At 42.6% G+C, this 24,126-nt stretch overlaps 1 protein-coding gene across 1 annotated transcript in view; it reads right to left on the bottom strand.

The window, feature by feature from the left end:
• vwa1 (von Willebrand factor A domain containing 1) overlaps nucleotides 1–23,357 on the bottom strand; it is a 37,005-nt gene extending 13,648 nt beyond the window's left edge. Inside the window, exons 1-2 of the mRNA XM_078558015.1 lie at nucleotides 23,016–23,357; nucleotides 7,944–8,507 (exon numbers count right to left, since the gene is read on the bottom strand). Of these exons, the coding sequence (XP_078414141.1) occupies nucleotides 7,944–8,507; nucleotides 23,016–23,085 (634 nt within the window). The 5' untranslated portion in view covers nucleotides 23,086–23,357. The remainder of the gene's footprint in view (nucleotides 1–7,943; nucleotides 8,508–23,015) is intronic.
• Nucleotides 23,358–24,126: the final 769 nt, after the last annotated feature.

Raw genomic sequence — 24,126 nt, 5'->3', positions numbered from 1 at the left:
CATTGCCATCATTATGTTTGTGCAACCTTTGATAACTTGGAATTTGTAAGTCTTTGACTTCTGCATCTGTGACCCTCATTCCCAATATATAGACAAGGACTGCAACCTCTGTCTACCACTTGGATTCAAAATGGAGGACCCTACACTTCCACCTTGAGCTCCATCTGTCAGAGTTTGGCCTACTGACTTAATCTATCTGTGTCCTTTTGCAACTTCAAGCTCCCATTTACACAATTTACTGAATCTGTACCAGTTGTCCTGGTAACATAATCTGATGCGGAAGTGAGACCCCCAGAAATTTAATTACAGTGAGGTAAGAGGCAACTCAATCTTGATTTTAGTTAAAGGATAATGACTGCGTTGCCTTACAGTGAGATGCACACTGTGAGTGAATCTGCCTGCAATGGCATAATCCCATCATTTGGCACACTACTTGGGAAAATGTCCAATTCTTCAGCTTGCTCATCATTTGCCCAGGAGGCTTAAATTTATCCAAAAGAAATTGCAGCAAAGACGCTGTAAAAAAACTGCAGACATGAAACTGGGTCCCAATATGAGCAGAACTTGAACATATTTAGTTGATTGTGGGATCTGTAATCTGCCAGCCTGGCATGCAGTAGAATTCATTACCGCAGGAGAATTATTTTGTGCGAATATACAGTAATAAGCGGATTTCAAATATTCTGTACCTAAACCTCAGGAATGCCAGCTAATTCAAGCTTTCTGTTAATACCCCACCAGCTTATCATGGATTTGTTCAGCTCCTTTCCCAGGCCTTATTTTAAATGATGTTTTAGGTAAATTTTGTGTAGAGAGTGAAACACACACACACACACAGACACACACACAGACACAGACACAGACACACGCACGGTGTTGTTAAAGTTGTAACTTCAAAACAAAAAAGGAAATGAAGCTCCGAGTGGAATCAGCCATAACTCATGGAGAAACCTCAGCAGATGATTAGACAGATGTTGCATTCTTAACCAGTCCCCCATCCTGTGGCAGCTGAAAAATGCTAGCTGGGAGTGGGAAGCTGCAAGTCACAGTTCACTGCAATTAAGGCTGAGGGTTCCAGCTGCTACAATGCGTGGTGTATGTCAACAAAGTATTTATACGTCAAGAATGTCATGTACAACAACATGCCCTGGAAGCGAGACCATCATTATGGCACTGGCCCTCACATGCCTCAAGAATGTAGTCTTCAGCTGGCGGGGAGCCGGGGGAAGTGGGTGGAAAACATATGTCTTTCTGTATACATAGTTCACACGATCATCACAGATGAGGAAGATTGTTCAGCCCATGTTAATCCGTCTATCCTGAAGCAGCCGACTTCTCCACCACCTCCCAACCCTGCCGTTGCAACATCCAGTTGTTTCTAAATTGATTCCAGGATCTTCGTCTCCAGTCCATGCGTTGATCACGCTGTGTGAAGAAGAACTTTCTGATATCAGCTCCGAATATCAACCTTAATTGCTCCACTTGTCCTGCTCTTGCAATTAAAAGTGGCATTCCAGATTCCATCTGGAATGTCCCAACATCTGAAGGATGCAAGGGAGATGTTGGAGGAAGATGGTAGGCTCAACTGTATTAACGGTTGCAGTCAAGTCGAGAAGGATGAGAAGGATTAGTTTACCATGGTCACAGTCACATAGGATGTCACTTGTGACTTTGATTTTGATTGCTGTAAGGAAATATGGAGTTGCAGGAAAGATGGGCCAGGATTCGTAAAATTTTTTAAGGACTACCATTTCTATTCTACTACCTTATATACTTTTAAAATATATTTCTACAAGATCCACTTTTATTCACCGTCTTTCAAAGCTGAAGAGCCTCTCTCCTATTTAGTTATGCAGTATTGCTTCAGTGAGTGAAAAATTATTTGCACATTTATGCTGGCCAACAGCTGCTGTTCCAAATTATTCCTGGAACAAATTCTAAAGCCTCCAGTTCTCCACACAGTTTAAAAACCAGTAACAGTTCCAGAAGCATTTAAAATTGGAACTTGTATAATTGGGCGAGTGAGGTAGATTGTGTCAATCCGCAGTGTATGAAAGCTTTTCAGACTTTGTGTTCTTTCATCGTGGTTTCCCCGCATTAGGCCAAGCCACTGGAGTTTTCACAGGTTTTGCCACTGCCAACATTCAGTACGTTTGAATGATTGGAAACATCATTATTTCCTGGAGCCACATAGGTGTTATATTTAATGAACTCAATCAATTCCAAGAGGAGCGTTTGCCACTTGAAGGTGTGATGTTCATGGAGTGGTCAATAATGGCTTTGGAGTGGTGGTTTATGAGAGGATTGAGTGATGCAGAACAGCCTCACTTGAAAAGCTTTTCAAGCATCTCTCACTGAATTCACCCAGAAAAACAGACGCCTCATAGCAGTGTCCTTGCCAGAACAGCAGCCAACAACTGGCCGTGCGCATTCTAGATTGGACAAAATTCATCTGCCACACAAACTACTGTTATTAAGGCAGTGTTTAGTCAATGAGTGTTGAACCTTCTAACCAATAAGACTAGCCCAGCCCTGTAGCTACCTTTCCTTGACCACTTCCTCCTCCTCTTCATTTACATGCTGCTCCTTAGCCACATCATCCAAAGACATGGCCCCCAATATTTATGGGGAGGCAGGCAGGGAGGAAGATGGGGTCATTGGAAACCTGGAAATATGGGAAGGGTGGAGGACCTGCCAAACCTAATGGCAAGACTTCATCGGAACTCTAGAGCTCAGTTTCATGCTAGGCAAATTGAGGAGGTGACTGCTACTGAGTGAGAAGGCCTGCTGTACAAAGCCAAAGCTGGGGAACAGAGAGGAGAGAGGGAGGGAGAAATGGTGGACTTGGGGAGGAGAGATAATGGGGGGGGGGGGGCATGGAGATCACAGGGAGGGAGGCAGGTCATGATGGAATCATTTGACCAAGGTGGGCGTTGGGGCAAGGGGAGCGGAGTGAAGTACACTTGCTTCTTTTGGCCCACAAGCAGAGCTGGAAAAGGATTTGCCTTTGAGTTGGTCAATTCAGACCAAAACCATTGTCTTGGGCCGCATTACATACTCTGTACCTTCGCCACAGATCCCATCCCACTCCCTGCACACTGTCACAGGTTATACCCGACTGTTTACAAGCTCCACGCTCTATTTGACTCCAAGCTGAACATCCCACCCTATATCTTCTTCAGTATAAATGTTGGCCACCTCAACCCACTGCTCTTCTGGACGGCGTCCCATCCTTCACCCTCCATATACTTCATCTCATTAAAAACTCTGCTGCTTGTGTCCAGTGCTACATCAAATCCCGCTTAATTATCTCCCCTGCGCTCACTGGCAGAAATTGGCTCCTGATTCCCCCAGAAACTAAGATCTAAAAGCTACAGCTTCATGTTCAAATCCCTTCATGGCATCATAAATTCCTATCTCTGTAACCTTCTAAAGCCCTGCAACCCTTTGAGAACTCTGTGTTTTAACAAATTTGCCACCACCGACGCACAGTAGCAGCAGTGTGTACCATATACAAGATGCACTACAGGAACTCACCAAGCCTCTTTATACAGCACCTTCCAAACCCACAATCACTACCATCTAGTAGGACAAGGGCAGCAGATGCATGGGAACACCACCACCACCTGCAAGTTCCCCTCCAAGCCACTCACCATCCTGACTTGGAAACATATCACAGTCCCTTCACTGTTGCTGGGTCAAAATCCAGAAAACTCCCTCCCTAAAAGCACTGTCGATGTACCTACATCACATGGACTGCAGCAGTTCAAGAAGGCAGCTCTGCACCACCTTCTCAAGTGCAGCTAAGGATGGGCAATAAATGCTGGCCTGCCAGCAATGCCCACAACCCCCGAACGAATTAAAAAAAACTTTGGCCATAACATGCACCATTCTCTTTTCCTCACCACTGGGAGCTGTGCCTTCTGCCATCTAGGTTCTAAGCTTTGGAATTCCATCCTTAACCCTCTCCACTTCTCTAACTTCCTTTATGACCATCCATAAATCAGACTTCTTTGACCAAGCTTTCGGTTATCTGTCCTAGTACCTCCTTCTTTTGCTTGGTGTTGATTTCTTTCTGATGACTCTTCTGAAAGTGTGTTGGAACATTTTTCTACGTTACTATTTACTGTTGTGCTTCTGTTCTCATTGCGCAATAATTAAATGGAAGCTATGTGGGCTTCACCCATGCCCTGGGACTAATGGCTTTGTGCTGTAAATTCCTTTCGTGTTATATTTACTTGTTCACCATCTTAGAAAGGTCCCTTTGTTTTGTGCGCTCAAAAATTGGCATAAAACCTGGTCAGATGAGTAAAAGAATTTCACTGTCAGGTTTTCTGCTCTGCATACAGGGTCAGCACTGGGGAGAGTGGCGGGGGAGGAAGAACAACATATCGAATGTCTTAAACCAGCTGAAAGCTGGGTAATTATGCCACTAACAAATAACCCTTAGAATCCTTTTAATTTTAATTTACAGCCAAAATTGACTTTCCGGAGTGATCCCTGCTGAATGAACAGCATTTTCTGACACAATTTCTTGTGGAGCAATTCGGGAAAATGGAACTCAGACACAATGAACCACAGTAAACATCAATAATAATTAAAGGAAAAAAAAAAACTTGCAGCTTATAGACACCTTAAAGGGGAAAGCGATTCTTCTGATGTGAAATGTTCACAGTTATTGCAATCCAAAGGCACTTCGCCCTTATTGGTTGATTAGGTGATCAAGACCCAAACTGACGGCAGGATTTTCGCAGAGTTGGGAAGACTCCGCAGACCTTCAAAAATGGTGGGCAGGAGGGAAAAGGGGCCAGGGCATGATTCACACATGAAGGAAACCTAAACTCAGCAAGGCCATTTAAACTCAGTCCTGAATTCAATTTTAGCTGCTACAAGGGCCTTGACCCGCAGTGTGGAAGTCACAAATTTATAGAGTAGATGCAAATATTCTTGAAGTGTGGATTATGTTGTTTAACCGTCATGATATGAAGATTTTGTTTTAAATCTCCCACTTTTTAAACTGTGACAACCTGGCTGTCAGTGTCAGTGAGAGTTTTAAAAAAACTCTGCTGTATTGCTTTGATTGACTGGCTAGGTGGCGTAGCATCTGTTCTAGCAGCTTCAGTAGTTTTATCTTGACATTTCCCTAAGGGGTCTTTATGAATTCTTGGCTGGATTCGAAAAGCTACAATTATCTCAGCAGGGGTTCTGAGTTCACGGTTTCATTGACAGTCTAAAGAATTTATAAAAGAATTTGCTTTCTTTGATGCAGGGTTTGATGAGACATTTGTTTTTAAAAGATTTTAAGCACTTAAGATTTAAAAGCTCTGAATGGGCTTTCATGAATGGGAGTTTTTTTTTACTATCAAGCCTGTATAGTGAGAGCTATAGTCGATATTTAGAGCTTTAATTCATTTCATCGCCACATGACTCTTGAGGTCTGCCCATGGCGGATACTGGGTGAGTTGACATGGTGGTATAAAGAGCCATGGGAGGTGGATGGGGGCATGAGTTGGCATGGAGGTGTAAGGAACCATGGGAAGTGGTTGGGGTAGGAGGGGTGTGAGGGCTAGGGTGCCTAAAATCTTCTAACACAACTGGAACAAAGCCCCAGAGAACTGAAGTAGGCTTTCGAACCAGCTCACTCCAGTACTAAATCATCCCTTTGGCTGCCTTCATCCCACAGTCACCCTCCCGGAGCAAACATTGGGTGTGTCGGGGCACTTTTTACCAAGACGGGCCTGGTGAGTTGGGAAATTTCCTGACTCGACCAACCTGCCTCCATAGCCAAAATCTGGCCCTGAGACTCTTGAACTCCCTGTGCCTCTCTCTCCAATGACATTGTCAGCTGCTGCACCTTCTAATTAACATTAAGGTACATGCAGCATTAAGACCAATTAATGCATTGGCTCATTTCCCTGTGCATGGTACAACATATTATTGCAGACTAATAGCAAAGAGAATGTGAGAAATAAGATCTCTTGCGCTGAAGGCTAATTACAGTGCCAGTTTTAAGACCTAAGGCAGTTATGTGCAAATTACAAGTCTGTAATTCAGGAATGTAGCTGGCCGTTTAATAATACCTCTCTAATACACGGCAACCTTCACCACATAGACTGCAGTGCTTAAAGAAGATGGTTCATCACCACCTTCTCAAGGGCAATGAGAGATGGGCAATGAATGCTGGTCTTGCCAGCAATGCCCATATCCCAACAATGAATTTTTAAAAAGCAGGCAGTGGCACACATTCAACACTATGTTCATTTAGGGGCTCAGAACAGGAGGCACTTAATCCAACAACAGATCACATTTTTAAAAATTTGTTCATGGGATGTGGGTGTGGCTGGCTAGGCCTGCATTTATTGCCCATCCCTAATTGCCCTTGTTCAGAGGGCATTTTAAGATGACCCACTAAACTCTGGGTCTGAGAAGAATTACAATGTTATCCAGCATAAATGTCATCTTAGTCACCCTCTATACAGCTCACCAACAAAGCTAGGGTAGATCAGTCTTTGATATGCCCAGTTCCAGATAGTGAGTCCTATGATGGCTATTTGCTCAATAACTGACAGCCAGCTCCAAATTACACTTTAAAAACAGTTCCAGCTGTGTTTTTCTGTATCATTTGGAACACCAGCTGTACCAGGACCAGTAATAAACAAGAATTGTGATCTGCAATTTTACCCTTTGCTCCTCAAGCTAATCTGCTCTCTCCTCATCATCTCTTTATGTTAACTTCCTTCTTCTCTCTCTAAAAGGAACCTTCCTATTAACTGTATATTAAAGAATCTGATAACATTTTGTGTTGGGGATAAAACATTTAAATTAACTGATTCTGTATTCAAATTATTTTCTAATGGTGAATTATATAAAACAACATGTTACAGAGGCAGCATTCCTCCCTAATTCAAAACTATTTGATTAAAATTTTCAGCAACTTTGCACAGAGATATTTCCCTATACAGTTATTTTAAAGAAATTTGTTTCTTTGAATACGTTAGTGGGAAATGTTGTCTTAAAAATATTGGCTTGTGTCCTCTTATTAAGAGGTACAATGACATGACTAATGATGAACTAAACATGTGCATGAATCAGCACTAAATAAACTGCTTCAATTAATGTTTTAAACAAGTAAAAGCTCCTCATTAATCCCCCATGTAAGAGCTTGTCTGCCAGTAGATTCTGCATTTACTGCAGCGTAGATAATCCCCGTGCCCAGTTTGAGAAGCTGTTCCAGTTACAGGCTGGTATAAAAACTGCCCAAAAGTACATAAAGAGCCTACTGAACAACCCAAGAAGTCTTGCTTTGTGTAGTAGAAGGATCCAGTACGTTAAGGATTAACCTGGGACTGAGTACAGTACCACCCACTGCTGATGTAAGAAGGCACCTGACCTAGAGTTTAGGTCAGCTGTGTAGAGCTAGGTAGCAACATGTAAGGACACATGCCACTGAGTCCTCTTCATACCTGTACTCTCTACTGTAAATATGTACAGAGTTCAGTAATGTTAATGAAGACTTCTTGGTACTTTTTACAAGACTGCTTAATGGTGTCTAAGCAGTACACACCACGGATAGTGACAACCCAACAAAACACTTCATACCTGGTATGAGATATTTCCAACCATAACATGACCTTCAATACAAAAACCCACAATTGATTAGAGAACTGTACAAGACATGCAGGTCATCTGCAACCATCAAACAGCGCCTCGCACTGGATGCCTGGGACCTGGTCTCCTCTTTATTGTAGAACTAAACACACACACACACGCGCACACACACATCCCGGGGAGCAGTTAGTCTCCCACTTCAGTCACTGTACACACAGGGCCCTGAGAGGAGGTTCTACACCCCTTAGTGACAGATAGTGACAATATAGGGATTGGGGGAACACACCACAGATGAAGACAATTGTACGGAAGTAATGGCCGAAACAGTGACGTACCTAGAATTTCGTTACGCAGCTCCTCAGTAATAACGTACATATCATCTGGATCCACGTAATACAGGCGTCTTTCTGATGGTTCACTAGCTGCAGCCTTTAGTTCAATATAATTGCCCCTGCCCGTGCTAACAATGAAAATTGTAACCCCGAGGTCCTTGAGGAGCTGGACGGGCTCTGATATATCGTCTGATGATACCCCATCCGTTAGCCATACCAGGACCTTTGGAACATCTGGTCTCGCACCAGCTTTCTGTGTGAGCATGGTGTCTTTGGCATGAGTCAGGGCCTTGCCAGTATTGGTGTCCCCCAATTTCTGCTTCATATTCAGAAGAGCCCACTGGAGAGCGGTGTTCGACATGTACTTATTAAATGGAAACTCCACCACTGGGTCATCACTAATGTGCATGAAGCTGACCTGCACATCGTTGGGGCCTATGATGAATGGCTTCAGTAAACCAACAACAAACTCTTTCAATTTGGTGAACTCATAGGGCAAGATACTTCCAGAACTGTCCATCAAGAAGAGCAGATCTCCCTCTGCCTCCTCTATAGAGTGCTCAGCCCCTGAAGGAGAAGAGAAAACAACAGATTAAATTAGGATAAAGCCATAACTGTCCATTGAACTGAAACATTAACTTTGCTGCTCTCTCTGCACTGATGCTGCCTGACCTGCTGGGTGTTCCAGCATTTTCAGATTTTATTGTGGATTAACTTTGCTGTTTGCACAATATTAGATTCTATTGATAAATGGTTCAAATTATTCATGTATTTAAGCATTGAGATGTGAGAATGATCCCGAGAAGTTTTGGATTACAAGTCCAAAAATGTTATCCTGACACTCTCAGCAATCATGAGTCCAACTCTGGATTGTGACAGGCAATTTTGATGACCCTACCTCTAAAAGGATATTAAAGAAGAACAAAGAACAAAGAACAAAGAAAAGTACAGCACAGGAACAGGCCCTTCGGCCCTCCAAGCCTGTGCTGATCATATTGCCCGTCAACTAAAACATTTTGCACTTCCGGAGTCCGTATCCCTCTATTCCCATCCTATTCATGTATTTGTCAAGCTGCCTCTTAAACACCACTATCGTACTTGCTTCCACCCTGGGAAAAAGCTTCTATCTACTCTGTCCATGCCACTCATAATTTTGTAAACTTCTATCAAGTCGCCCCTCAATCTCCGTCGCTCTAGTGAGAACAATCCAAGTTTCTCCAACCTCTCCTCATAGCTAATAACCTCCAGACCAGGCAGCATCCTGGTAAACCTCCTCTGCACCCTCTCCAACGCCTCCATATCCTTCTGGTAATGTGGCGACTAGAATTGCATGCAATATTCCAAGTGTGGCCTAACCAAGGTTCAATACAGCTGCAGCATGACTTCCCAGCTTTTATACTCAATACCCCTGCCAATGAAGGCAAGCGTGCCATATGCCTTCCTGACTACCTTTTCCACCTGCGTTGCCACTTTCAGTGACCTGTGGACCTGTACACCCAGATCCCTCTGCCCGTCGATGCACTCAGGGGTTCTGCCATTTACTGTATAATTCCTGCCTGTATTAGACCTTCCAAAATGCATTACCTTGCATTTGTCCGGATTAAACTCCATCTGCCATTTCTCCGCCCAAGTCTCCAACCGATCTATATCCCGTTGTATCCTTTGACAATCCTCTTCACTATCTGCAACTCCTCCAACCTTAGTGTTGTCTGCAAACTTACTAATTAGCCCAGTTACATTTTCCTCCAAATTATTTATGTATACTACAAACAGCAAAGGTCCCAGCACGGATCCCTGCGGAACTCCACTAGTCACAGCTCTCCATTCAGAAAAGCACCCTTCCACTGCTACCCTCTGTCTTGTATGACCAAGCCAATTCTGTATCCATCTTGCCAGCTCACCTCTGATACCGTGCGACTTTACCTTCTGTACCAGTCTGCCATGAGGGACCTTGTCAAAGGCCTTAATGAAATCCATGTATATAACATCCACTGCCCGTCCATTGTCGATCATCTTTGTCACTTCCTCGAAAAATATTTATACATTATATTGATATAATTGATTTGTAAAAATATTGATACATTAGGTAGGATTCAGAAAGGAATGACTGGGATGGTTTCAGGTCGGAGGGGATTTTGTTTTAAGTTTATCTGTTCTTGGGATGTGTTCATTGCTGTCAAGGCCAGCATTTATTGCCCATCCCTAACTGACCTTAAGAAGATGGTGGTGAGCACCAACAGTGTTGTTACATAGGGAGTTCCAGGATTTTGACCCAGCGGCATTGAAGGAACGGTGTTATATTTCCAAGTCAGGGTGGTGTGTGTGACTTGGAGGAGAACTTGCAGGTGATGGTGTTCCCATGCACCTACTGCCCTTAATCTTCTAGGCAATAGAGGTTATGGGTTTGGGAGGTGCTGCCGAAGGAGCCTCGGCGAGTTGCTGCAGTGCTTCTTGAAGATGGTGGCCACAGCACATGGATGGTGGAGGGAGTGATTGTTTAAGGTGTTGGATGGGTTGCACATCAAGCAGGGTGCTTTGTCCTACTAAGATATAAAGAAAGGCTCCAGCGACTAAGCTTGCTTTTGCCAGAGAAAATACTAAGTACAGTCATGATCCAGGTTTTTAAGATAATGAAAAATGAGGAAGAGTTGGAAATAAACAACATGGACAGGAATGCTGGATTGGGTGTCATAAAAACAAAATTCGCAAGCCTCAATTAGCAATTAGATGAAACTTTCTTTCCCCTGCAGCATAGTGGGTAGGAAACAATTCCCGGAGAATGGAGGAACAGCGCCTCATCTTCCGACTAGGCTCTTTACAGCCTTCCGGACTGAATATTGAGTTCAACAATTTTAGATCATGAACTCTCTCCTCCATCCCCACCCCCTTTCCGATCCCCCTTTTTTCCAATAATTTATATAGATTTTTCTTTTCCCACCTATTTCCATTATTTTTAAATGTATTTCCATCCATTGTTTTATCTCTGCCTTTTAGCCTATTTCAATCCCTTCTCCCAGCCCACCCCCACTAGGGCTATCTGTACCCTTATTATCACAGTCCTTTGATAATATCACCAGCTTCAACACCTCTTTGTCCTTTTGTCTATGACATCTTTTGGTTATCTCCACCTATCACTGGCCCTCTATCCTGCTCTCCTGTCCCACCCCCCCTTAAACCAGCTTATATTTCACCTATTTTCTATTTTTCCTTAGTTCTGTTGAAGAGTCATATGGACTCGAAACGTTAACTGTGTTCCTCTCCGCAGATGCTGTCAGACCTGCTGAGTTTTTCCAGGTATTTTTGTTTTTGTTTTGGATTTCCAGCATCCGCAGTTTTCTGTTTTTATCCCAGAGAATGGATTTGATTCCCGGCCAATTAATGCCTTTAAAAGGAATGGGATAAATATCTATTGAGAAGGGATTGCCATTGGAAAATGTTAAAAACATTGCTTGATTTTTTTATTCTCAGTGGGAAGAAACCTGGTAGCTCCATAATGCGAAAGGGATGAACAGAAGGCGTGGGAGGATAGCCTATTAAAACATTAATAGATTCTGGGTGGAGTGGGAATGTTATAAATTTTGGGTTGCACTAGAGATTCTCATTGGTTCAGCATCACCTTAAGCAAATCCTGTGTTTACCTTTACTGCCCAATACCTAGTCATGTGATAGTGAGACCTTTCATTCTGAGTACTCTATCCTGCAATCTTGCACATGCCCCCAAGTGCATTTCTCCCAGTTTTGCCAAGGCAGCCTCATATTCTAGTGTGTAGGCCAGTTGTGAACCAAGATATAAAATATAAGACTAAACAGGATGCAGTTTTCAGTGAAATTTAAGTTATTCCACATCGCACCACATAACATGAAAACAACAAAGTTGTCATTTTACCCCATTAATGCGCAAAATTAATTTTACTGGTTAGCAATCGTTGGAACTAAGCAACAATCACCTTTCTCTTACAAGACATATATGTCCATATCTTAGCCATGTGGCACTTCATTTCTTGTGGGTTGATTAGACAATGACTTGCCTTCACATTCAAAACTTGAGTAGAATGCCTTGAGAGGAAGCCAAGAACCTGACTGTTGAACTTGCCTCCATTGTGTTGGATATTGGCACATCGAGCTGTCAATCAAATCAGCCACCTCTAATGAAAAACCTCATTGGCCCCATTTAAATTGTCTGCTCAAATGCAATAAATCCTGTGTTGTTGTCAGTGGAAGGAAGTCATTCTCACAATACATCCAGCATCTTCTCTGAAATGTCTCAAACTGATAAGGCATGTGAGAAGCACAATTTGTTTTAGTTCTGGCTATTAATTCTAATTCCCCTTTCCTCAATAGCTTGTGTGTTGTGCAGTTAACCATTTTCATGCTGAATTTAAGTAAATAGTAAATAAATAACCCAAAATACTTCCAATATCCAATATTCAATGATTTTGAAATGAAGACTGATGGCTGACTGGCTTTGCTTGTTCTGTGTTTTCCTATATGGGGTAAATTGATATATTGAAGGTGAGAGTATCCTGTTAATTATCCTACGGCTGCCATTATTAATTCCTGTCAAACCATCAGATGAGGCTTAGGATTCAAAAGGGCAAAATGGAAAGGCACATTCCTTTTTGAGTAAAATGTTCTATTTTTCAAGGAATATTAGGACTAGGAAATGGATTAAGTCAACACCAGCCAGCATCAGAACTGATGTGTTAACTCTGTTTCTCTCTCTACAGATGCTGCCAGGCCTGCTGAGCATTTCCAGCATGTTCTGTTTTTATTTTGAAGTTCTCCTAGTTACCTGGCCAACATTATCCCTCACTCAACATTAGGAACATTGATTATGTGGCCACTTATCTCATTGCTGTTCGTGAGGCCCTGTTGGTCATGTGTTGGTTTCCTGTTGGTTACAACACTCACTGCAGTTCAAAAGTACTTAATTGGCTGTGAGGCACTTTGAGGTGTCCTGAGGTTGTGAAAGACACTATAGAAATCCAAGCTCTTTCAATCTACACAACTGCACACCATTAAGAGCAGAAGGGGGAATGTGACTATTGTAATATGCCTTTAAGAGATATCAGCATGCCATCACTAGAAGGGAAGTGTGTCATGTAATCCAGTTTCAGTTTCACTTTGACCTGTGAGCAGAAAACAATACACATAGCTCTGCTGCTGATGTCTTCAAGCTTTCTACCTATGTATAGTTGTTCTTATGTGCCTAGTCTAAATAAATGAACCCACAATGTATTTACCCAATCCCTTATGAATGATTGGTGTTTTTATATCGTATAACGACATGACATATGTTCAGTGGTGGTCAAATAGTGTGGAAACAAAATTAAGTACAGGTACGACATGGTGACCAGCCTTAGATCATGCTACATGGCATAAGACGACCCTTGATGTTTTGGTCAGACAGCAATGAGTTTGCAGCATCGGAGAATGTTGAAATCGCAGTGTGGTGACTGTACAGAAAAGCTTTGAAGACACTGTGCAGAGATAGTGCTCGAGTAAGGAGCTGGTAAGCAGATGGTTACCTCATGGTGAGATTGCAGTGCATAGCCTGTCAGTTCAATGAGAGGACCAGAAACAGGTTAGCTCATTCAGGAAAGATGAGTGACCAGGGTGTGGGCCAGATCAATAGTGAGCAAAGGAGAATCAAACAGAGAAAAACAGAAACAAAATCTTCATAAAATAGGGCCAGGAAAGGTTGTGATTATAATGGGTCGCTTCAGGAGTTACTAAACAATAAATTGAATAAAACAAGGAGGAAGGTCAAAGGGATATCGTCAAAATGTCCGCAAAATTCCCCAGTTTGAATTGGATGCTGCTGACCTACTATCCGAATGCAAAATGTTTAAACAGCATGCAGAGTTCCGGTTTCTTGATTTAGGTGTGTCTGAACCAGACAAGCACACCATAAAAATTTGCCTAGCAATTGGGAATGAAGGTCTACACAGGCTGAACATGTCAGGATTAACAGCAGAAGAGCTAAAGGATCCCCAAAAGATATGGACTACATTGGATGACCAGTCCAGAATCGGGTTAAACTTCTGTATTCATCAGCTATAGTTCATGTCATTTCAACAACAGCCTACAGAATCCATAGACCACTTCACCCGCAGATGCAGGGAAAAGGATATACACTGTGATTTTTCAAATGCAGAGCTATCAGACAGAATTGTTGAGTTGCTGATCGCATCCATTTCCATGGAAGAATCCCAAAAAGATCTGCTAGACAAGCCCAAAACATATAGCATCGAAGACCTACTCAAGGATGGATGTAAGTACGAAGTGATCCTTACAGGTTGATGAAGCTTACAGGTCCTAAGCACAGCCCCAGTAGTTGACGCATTCATTAGAACATCCAAACTGAACAAGACATGTGGAATGTGTGGCCTTCTGCATGCACCAAAGAAATGTCCAGCTTTTAAGCAATTCTGCAAAGCATGTGGCAGAAAGAGCCATTGACAGCAGCAGTGCACTAGAGCAAAGGCTGGTGCACCTACAAAGAGCTGTGCATTGATCCAAACAGACCCTACACAGCAGGTATGTCCAATAAGAATGACCGGTATCCCATCAGAAACATATTCATGAGATGATTGACAAAGCAAAAAATGACGATGATGTGCATGATGAGATGAAGAGCGGTGAACACAGGTTTCATACCGTCAATCTCATGGAAAACATGGGCACTGTCACACCATCCGAAGTGTTTACCAAGATTCAAATTATCTGTCCTAAGAAAGTTGGTAACTATTCGTTATTGGTCAAGATTGACACAGGGGCAAATTTCAACACACTACCCCTTTGAATTCAAAAAGACATTATCCACAGACATGGAAGGCATGGTGAAACCTACTGCTGTGCAACTTTCAACGTACAGCGGTTTACTAATTCCATGCACAGGATCTATGTAGTACATTCAATCTCCCGGGTGTCACAGATGTTCTACATCAAGGAGACTATAGGATCAGTGATCACAGGTCTACCAGCATGCTGTGACTATCCACTAGTGACAACAATGAAATTAGTCAGATGTCACAAGGCAAATCAACCTCAGAATCTACTCCTATTACCTCAGTGCAGGACCCAACATTGAAATATCCAGAATGTTTCAACAAAATTGGCAGTTTCAAAGAAGTGGCAAAGTTATGCTTGCAGGAGAATGCAAGGCTGTCAACTGATCTGGTACATTTTGCACAATGCAAATGCCAACAGCCAGAAGAAGAAATGGTGAAAGATTCCACACTACAGAAACTATTGAAAGCCTTCACTGAAGGATGGCCCGATTGAATTCAGCATGTCCATGAACACATGAGGCCTTTTGGCCTTACTGGGATGGGCTAGACATATCCCGGGGAGTCATTTTTAAATGCAGGCAGGTCATCATACTGGAATCTTTGTCGCCTGATGTTCTTCAACAACTTCATCACTCATACATCGGCATTGATCGAATGAGAAGACTCGCACGAGAGACAGTCTATTGGCTAAATATGAAGAATGATTTGAAGTCATCGTCAAGAAATGCAAGGCATGTGAAAAGCATATGCCAAGTCAGCACAAAGCACCATTGATTCCACATGAAGTTCCTGCCCATATTTGGTTGAAAATCGCATCTGACCTCTTTCATGTTCATGGCACTGACTTCATTGTCATCGTCAACTACCAAGTACCTCATTATTCAGCAATTGCACAATATGTCAAGCACAACTGTCATGTAATTGCTATTTTCAGTTTATTTGGTGTGTCTAGAGAGATTGTTATAGATAATGGTCTGCAATTTTTTGGTAAGCCATTTAAGGATATATATGAGAAGCTGAATATTGATCATACTACTTCTTCCCCTCATTACCCTAGATCTAACGGCCTAGTTGAATGAATGATTCACACTATGAAATCCCTAATTCTCAAATGTAGACGGAACCAAGCAAGATACACACAATGCAATGTTACATGTAAGAATTACACCTTTAAGTGCAACTATTCCATAACTGGCAGAGCTCATGTTTGGCAGACCAGTGGCCACCAATTTAACTACTCTTCTCCGTTCTACTCTCTCAGAAATTAAAGAGCAACTCTTAAAGCTGCAAGGGAAGATGATGTGCACAATAAAAATGCAGGTTCAGGGTTGCAAAGTTTACAGTTGGGATAACAAGTTTGCATCCAGGGTCCCACAGAAGGTACGTGGCAACCAGCCAAGGTGACAAGGGTTTGTTCGGAACCAGGGATCTAATAAGTAATTACACACAAAGGTGCAATGGTGAGGCATAACTGAGGACAAATCAGATCTATTCTAGTTTTTTAACTGCCATGCATTGAGGACTAGATCTCAAATGCAACATCCAAGAATGACAACCCCACAGATCACTGTGAGCAATTAAAGAAATCCCCAGATAAGGTTACCTTTACAAGATCTGGACATACCAGCAGATTACTTCTATGTTTTAGAGACTGATAGATTCCTCTGTTATATACACTTACATAATGGTAACTAAACATGAACATGTATTGTTATACTTTGGAAAGGGAAACGTATCTTTAAAAAGAAAGGGGGATGTTGTAATATGCCTTTAAGGGATAGAAGCATAACATCACTAGAAGGGAAGTGTGTCATGTGATCCAGCCTCAGTTTCACTTTGGCCTGTGAGCAGAAAACAGCACATACAGTTCTGCTACTGATGTCTCAAGTTTCGTGCCTTGTTCAGCTGTTCTTATGCGCCTAGTCTAAATAAATGAACCAATCTCTTATGAGTGATTGGTGCTGTTATATTATTATAAAAATGCAGCAATGACAGAGTTCAGTACTTGTATTTTGCTTTTATCTCAGTACTTTGATGAAGGCTCAGTTTATAGGTGAGGAGTGCGTCATGTCATTCTTCTTATGTGACCTCCGCTCCCAGCCTCTCCCACAATCGTGTTCACAGTCATACATGCTGGCTGCAGTTTGGTTCACTCCCCTTAATTCTGGCCTGATTTGGTGAAACTGGCTGCACAGCTGGACCATCATATAGTTGGTAGGTTAAAAGTTTGCAGAGTGACCCTTAAAGAAATACAAACTCCGCAGCTGTGATTTAATGAAATATGGAATGATGAGCAAATGTGGTAGCCAGCATTCCAAGTGGGAACATACAAACCAGAATTGATGGTAACATGAGCCAGTAGTGAGGCTGACTAACAGCCACACAAAAGATTTATGTTTGGCCCCAAGCAGTGCATAAGTACTCAAGAAGTGATTCCATTGTACTTGATGCACAATAATACATGATTCATTCAACCTGAGACAGTCTTTACTGCTTACATAGTGGATCAAAGACAGGCACTCCCAGTACATGCAATCTACCTGGTACCGCCTCCTTTGTCATGCATCCCTGGTCACCTTACAATCACTGGCTTACTGTCATTTCAAGAAGTTGGTCCATAAAACAAAATAATGGCCTCTGCAACTTTTGGCTACATTAGAGAGTCATATAAGACAATTTATAGAATTAGTAATAGAGCTTAGTGCACCCAGTCAGTGAGACAATCACAGCACATAAAGGATTGCAGCTTTACTACATACTTATTTATAAAAGCTAAACATTATCATGCACTTAATGATGTGGTTAAATATACAGTGCTGGTTTTGGAAAGAGCTCTGCAAGAATTTTCGGGATTTTTTTTCTCTCATGAAGGTGAATGCCACGTGAATGTTAGTGCTGGAAATGGAGTACTTTCTATTTTAGATACTCAGTGTCAGCATCAACACTGCCAAGGCAGGTACAGCACTGGTCAGATGCAGAATAAAGCTCCAACTCTAGTGCCCAACACACACTTGGAGCTCAGGTATAACATCAGGTATAAAGGATCCTTTACACTTTCCCATTAAACACTCCCATAACAAGTACAGCAGGGGCTAGAAATATAGCGAAGCTCTTTTTACACTGGCCCATTAATATGCTTCAGCTCAATGCACCCTACTGCACCTGTGTGACATTTCTAAGGTGTCAACTGCTACTATTTTATTATTTACATCAAAGTTTTTAGAATGTATTTCCTGCATATTTTTTATCTGATTTTATACCTTGGTCACTTCCCATTCTATGATTCACCTCAGCGAAGAATACGGATAAGGAAGACCATTCAGCCCATCTTAGCTCATTCAGCCAGAAAGGCCCTGAATGCCCTCAAGCAGTGCAGCATTCAATTGTTTCTTAATAAGATTCAGGAGTTTTTTTTCTCCTCTCCACACTCCCCCCACAACTACTATTCCTGGATGTCGCTTCCACATGTTGATTGATCATTGTATAAAGAATTTCTTGGCCTTTGCCCTATATAGCGCCTTTCCCAATCACAGGACATCCCGAAATGTTTCACAGGCAATGAAGTTTTTTTTGAAGTGCAGTCACTGTTGTTATGTAGGAACCACTGCAGCCAATTTGCACACAGCAAGATCCCACAAACAGCAATGTGATAATGACCAGGTAATCTGTTTTTGTGATATCAATTGAAGGAATCTCTTATGTCCACCCAAGGGTGCATACAGGGCCTTAGTTTATTATCTCATCTGAGGGACGGCACCTCCAACAGTGCAACACTGCCTCAGTACTGCACTGGAACGTCAGTCTAGATTTTTGTGCCTAGGTCTCTGGAGTGTAACTTGGAACCCACGACCTCTGGCTCAGATGCAAGAGTGCTACCAACTGAGCCATGGCTCACACTCATAATGTAAAGTAATATTGCAGGATTACCTTTCCCATTTACCATTTCCTTAACCAGCCTATGAGCAGGAATTTACAGATGGCGAGATTTCCCACCCCGCCACCTGAAGAATCAGCAGGGAACACAACCTCGCCAATGCCGGCTTCCCCACTGCCATTTAACGCAGAGGTCTTTGGGTGATTATGTAAAATGGGCGATATCGAATTGGTGACTCACTCCACATCTTTCGCAATTTTTTTCTTCTCCTGGTTTAAATAGGAACAAAAATGAATGGTGATGTATGATGGGTGATTAATTCAATATCACCCATTTTATACCATTACCTGAAGTTAAAATGTCCCCCTACTGAATGTTAAGTTTACTAAGAATCCTAGGACACTTTTAGCTTCATTGTTAGCTATTGCAAAATTGCTCACGGAGTAAATCTGTTTACTTAGTTTTTTTAGTAAAGCAGTATTTAGTAATGCAGTATTTTACATTTGTCTGCACTAAATTTCATTTACTCCCACTAAGTTGCATCTGCCACTTTTCTACCTAATAATATGTTTACCCAACTCTTTCAGTAATTTCTAAGCGGTCTTCTCTAAATTTACAACATCTCTTGCTTTGGTATGATCTGTAGATTTGACTATTTTGCATTCAGTTTCTGAATCCAGCTCATTTACATAAATTGGAAATAGAATGGTCTCAACACCAATCTCTGGCTACCCTAACATAACTCCTTTCACAGGCACTCATTGTTCCCAACTCTTTGGTCAATGGTTTATCCATTTCCAGGGTTTAGCCTGGATCACTAACATATTGAGTTTAACTAGCAGCCTCTTTGTGGAATTTTGTCAAATACCTTTGGAAGTCCACATAGGACTTCCCCACAGTTGACTTGTGTTGTCACTTTATTGAAGCAGTTGATTATGTCTGTCAGGCTGGTTCTTGTCCTTCTGAATCCTTGATGATTGCTGTTTTCTAAATTATTGGACCGATCATCCTCAAATTTTACTCCCGATAATCAATCCGTTATTTTACCTTGAATTGAATGGGTCTTTTGTTGCCTCTGTCTCTTTTCAAATATGGGCACCATGTTAGCCCGTTTCTAATCCTCTGCTACTTCATTAGAGCTTGGTGACTCCCTCATACTGGTTGTTAGTGCTGCATAAACCTTTGTTCAGATCTCTCACAGCACTCTGAGATAAACAGCATTAATCTCTGAGGAGCTCTTTTAGCCTGTCTGAAAGCACCATTTTATTTATGTTAAAGAGATTGATTTTGCTTAGGTTATTTCTGTTTTGGGAGCACATATAGCATATGTCGGCCCTTCTGAATAGTTGAAGGAAGTAATCCTTCAGAATATTTACTACTTGCGTTCATTTTCAGTTTCAAGTCTGTTAACACAAAGTTTTTGACAAGTCACATTAAAGCAACATCTTTAACATAGACAAACACGTCATAGCACTTTTCTGTCTGTCCTCATGTTATAATACTGGAAATTACATTTCTTTTTATTGATGTGCTTAGCCTCTGGCTCTGTAATTTTTATCCAGCTTTCTCTTTGTACTTCTAACCAATCTTTTACTATTTTTTGGATTTTTAAAATATTCATTCCAGTGAATCTCTTTCTTTCTCCGTGCCAAGATTATTTATCGTGTTTAGTTATTTTCTAATTTGTTTATTAAACCATTTAAGGTCACATTTATTTAGACTCAGCTTGTTAATTTTAGGAATGTAATTAACTTTCACCCCCAGCATTATACCTTTAAAAGGAGTTCCACTGAAGTGCTGTTGAGTAACTTGCCTAAAATTTGTATATGTGTTTTCCTTGTTTCTTCAAATTGAACCCTTTTATGGTCATACACAGCTCCCTGACCTACGCAATTTTCACTTCATGTTGAACTTGATTATTCTGTACTTGCTATTCTACCATGGGTGTAATAACTTCAATGTTTTATGCAAATGCAAATCACTGCAGATGCTGGAAATCTGAAATCAAAACAGAAAATGCTGGAAATACTCTGCAACTCAGGCAGTATCTGTGGACAGAAAAACAGAGTTAATGTTTTAGGTCTGTGACCCTTCATCAGAATGGTCACAGGCTTGAAATGCTGAACTAAGCGCAAAAAATACTGCGGATGCTGGAAATCTGAAATAAAAACAGGAAGTGCTGGAAAATCTCAGCCAGTCTGGCAGCATCTGTGGAGAGAGAAACCCAGTTAACATTTCGAATCCAATGCCACTCTTCTTCAGAACTGAAATGCTAAGTGTTTTTTCTCTCCACAGATGCTGCTTGACCTTCAGTTGTCTAGTTCATTAACTACTGCCAGAGCTAGATGAGCACTGTCCCTTTAGGTTCCTTAATACACTGGGGCATGAAGCATTACACTTACCAGTACAAACTCTAAACCACAGCTTTTTCTAGCTTATGTTTGGTTGATGCAAGTATTCCATTAAAATAACTTGCCTGTTCTCATACCCGTTCCCTCCTGAGTACAAATTACCCCTCCCTTCTTCCACCCATCTGGAGGTCTGTAGTAAGTGCTCTTGTAAGCTTTGATGTATTTCATTTTTTGGGGTGTCTAACCAGACTAATACATTTGTCAGCTTCCACAGAACTATTCCAGAACAGCAACTCCTAAGCAGCCTATATCCAGGTTTTTCAACCATTTCTTATGAAAATCTGACTAATACGAAAATCCCCGATGCTGTTCATTGTTTGATAAGAAGCTATTATTCCTTGCAATCAATTCGGATCCCAAGTTTATCATTAGGTCAGTACAGAAACTGGAAATGGGCGGTTCTGGCTGCCCAGGGGACCGCTTAAAAAGGCACGGTAAGGTTGCCAGCTTGTGATACCGTTTTAGTTTTAACTGCAAGCGCCAGTTTCCACTGAATTAATGAGCCTTTGTTGTTCCACTCAAATGTAGAGGCTTTGTGTCACAGGGGTGGATTATCTGGCAATGAGCTACACAGTTAATGACTAATGTGGAGCCAGGTCCGCTGCTAAATGTTGGTGAAATTCTCAATAAGAGCTCGTTGCCCGGGTTGTAGTTTAAAGGGTTTCGGGTATTTGAAATTCTACCGGCATCAACTAAATGTGGCTTAGCATTCTAAGCAGGTTTTTAATGTGACACATAGCTCATCCCCAAGTGATCGCGGTTTACCCTATACTAGGAGTTAGTCACAGTCACTCCATTAAGGACCAACACAATCAGCGACAGCAACTTTCAATAGTCAGGCGATTTGAGACATTCCTTTTTTCTGTAACACACGAACGTGTCCCATCTGGGTGGAGAGCTGACCTTCTCTCAGCAAAACCAATCGGTGGGATAAAGAGCAAGTACCAGACAGAACTAGCTAACCTGGCCACGGGGAAGGGTCAGTTAAATGACACTGGACAGGAAACCATCCGGGTTGACCGGCAAGTAAACGCAACAATGATTCGAGACCAGCCCCAGTTCACCGGATTGTGCTCCCCCTGTTCTCCCATACAGGCTTGTTTATCAACACCGACCAGGTCAACAGCTGGCACACTTTCCGCTGCATTAAGTGCCTGCTGGATGCCACCCGCTCCTCGGAACGGGCACCATAGACCCCTCTAAAGCAGAGAAAGGGACAACCGGGGAGCCCAAGGAGAGAGAATATCCCGCTCCGTGTGCCCACTCCAGCCGGTGGCAGAGAAACAACTGTAACTTCATCCCATTGGGGGGAAAAAAAACTCTGGCGATTTCTGAGACCAGTGCGGGGAATCCCGACTCCTTTTAAATGTTAAAGATTTTATAGCCCCAATTCACATCTCATTCAAGCTTTCAATTTTGTCTCAATTTGCCACCGGCTGGGCTGTATATTCCATGGGAATATTCCCCAAACGCAGGGAGATAGAGTGAGCCACAATATTCGCTCTCTCAGCTGGGACGGGTGCACCCGAACACCCCGCACTGTAATCTGGATTTAGACCCTGGAATTCTGACAAGTGAAAAAGATTGGAATTGTCCCCAATCGGCCTCGCCTGGATTCGGGTAAGTCTCCGGGCGAGGTGAAATTCTCAGGTTCCAGTTTTAGCTGCAGATTCTGCAGGGTGAAGCCCTGTCCCAAACTGGGACCAGGCACCAGCAGGAAGACAGGAGGATCAGTCCCAGCTTCAGTAACCCCGGTCTGGGGCGAGGGGACCAACTTGCACCTGTCTCATTTAGGCGCTGACCACATCTAACCTTGGATAGGCTCTAAATGAATGCCACTCTTGCCCATCCCACACTCTTGTCACTGTGCAAGTCTTGAAAGTTTGCGAGCCATCCGTCTCCTCACCAGTGATATGTGCCTTCAGGCTTCTGAAAGTTGACTGGTGTCTTACCCCAACCTTGACTCCCCCCACCCTTCTCCCGTGCCCTGCCTTACCTGTGCTCTGTAAGATCCAGACCGCTAGCAGAAGGGACTTCAGACTGAAGCTGCCTTTGAGTGTGTGCATGGCGGCTGCAGCTCCCGGATCTCGGTGAGCCGCGCTGTGACTTTGCTCATATTATTGCCAGCGGCGCCAAAGGGGGAAAGTCACCGAGCAACTCCCAGCCACATCTCAAGCTGGCCCCGCATCCCCCTCAGCCTTGCCGGAGAGTTCCCTCCTCCCCCCTACCCCCTACCTCAACCGAGGACCTCTCAATCGCGGAGAGCTTCCGTGATCCAGTCCCCCCCCAGTATATTTAACGTTGAATTTGGGAGGTACTGCGTCGCCACAAAGCTGGCAAGGTGCCTGACTGAAGAGAGGGAGGGAGAGAGAGAGAGAGAGAGAGTGAGGGAAAAAAAAATCTTGAACAAATTCAAAGTTTAACTATCTTATCACCCGGTGTTGAGATAACATGTAAGCAAAGGTTTCCTGAAGTCCAACGCCCTAGTTTGATTACAACTTCCATAACCTCGTCATAACACTCAGTTCCTGCAATCGCAGAATTTACAGCACGGAGGAAGGCCATTCGGCCCGTCGTGTCATTTGAATGTCAGATTGATGCAGATGCCCAAACGCTCTGAAAAGATACCTTGGTCAACATGGTCAGGTGCAAGATGGAGTCTAGGACAGCTGGTACTCAGTGTAACTTATCCTATCACTGGATGTGGGCATTACTAGCAAGGCTGGCATTTGTTGCCCATCCCTAATTGCCCTTGAGCTGAGTGGCTTGCTAGGCCATCCCAGAGGGCAGTTTAAAAGTCAACCACATTGCTGTGGGTCTGGAGTCACGTGTAGGCCAGACCTGGTAAGGATGGCAGATTTCCTTCCCTAAAGGGCATTAGTGAACCAGATGGGTTTTTACAACAATCGATGATAGTTTCATGATGGCCACCATCTTATTGTAAAAACAAAAGAGTAAGTGAAGAGTGTACTAATCATCAGGTGAGAGAGAGAGAGAGAGCTAAGAATTTTCTAGTGTGATAAATGCAACAGTTAGACATTTGCTAATCTTGAGGAGAGAGGTATGGTCGGATCATTGATTGGCATCATACCTGTTTGAAATGTAGA

Source organism: Cetorhinus maximus, chromosome 15 (assembly GCF_964194155.1).
Source record: "Cetorhinus maximus chromosome 15, sCetMax3.hap1.1, whole genome shotgun sequence".
Lineage (NCBI taxonomy): Eukaryota > Metazoa > Chordata > Chondrichthyes > Lamniformes > Cetorhinidae > Cetorhinus > Cetorhinus maximus.
The sequence above is the reverse complement of the archived record's forward strand: the minus strand, read 5'-3'. Positions and strand labels throughout refer to the sequence as shown.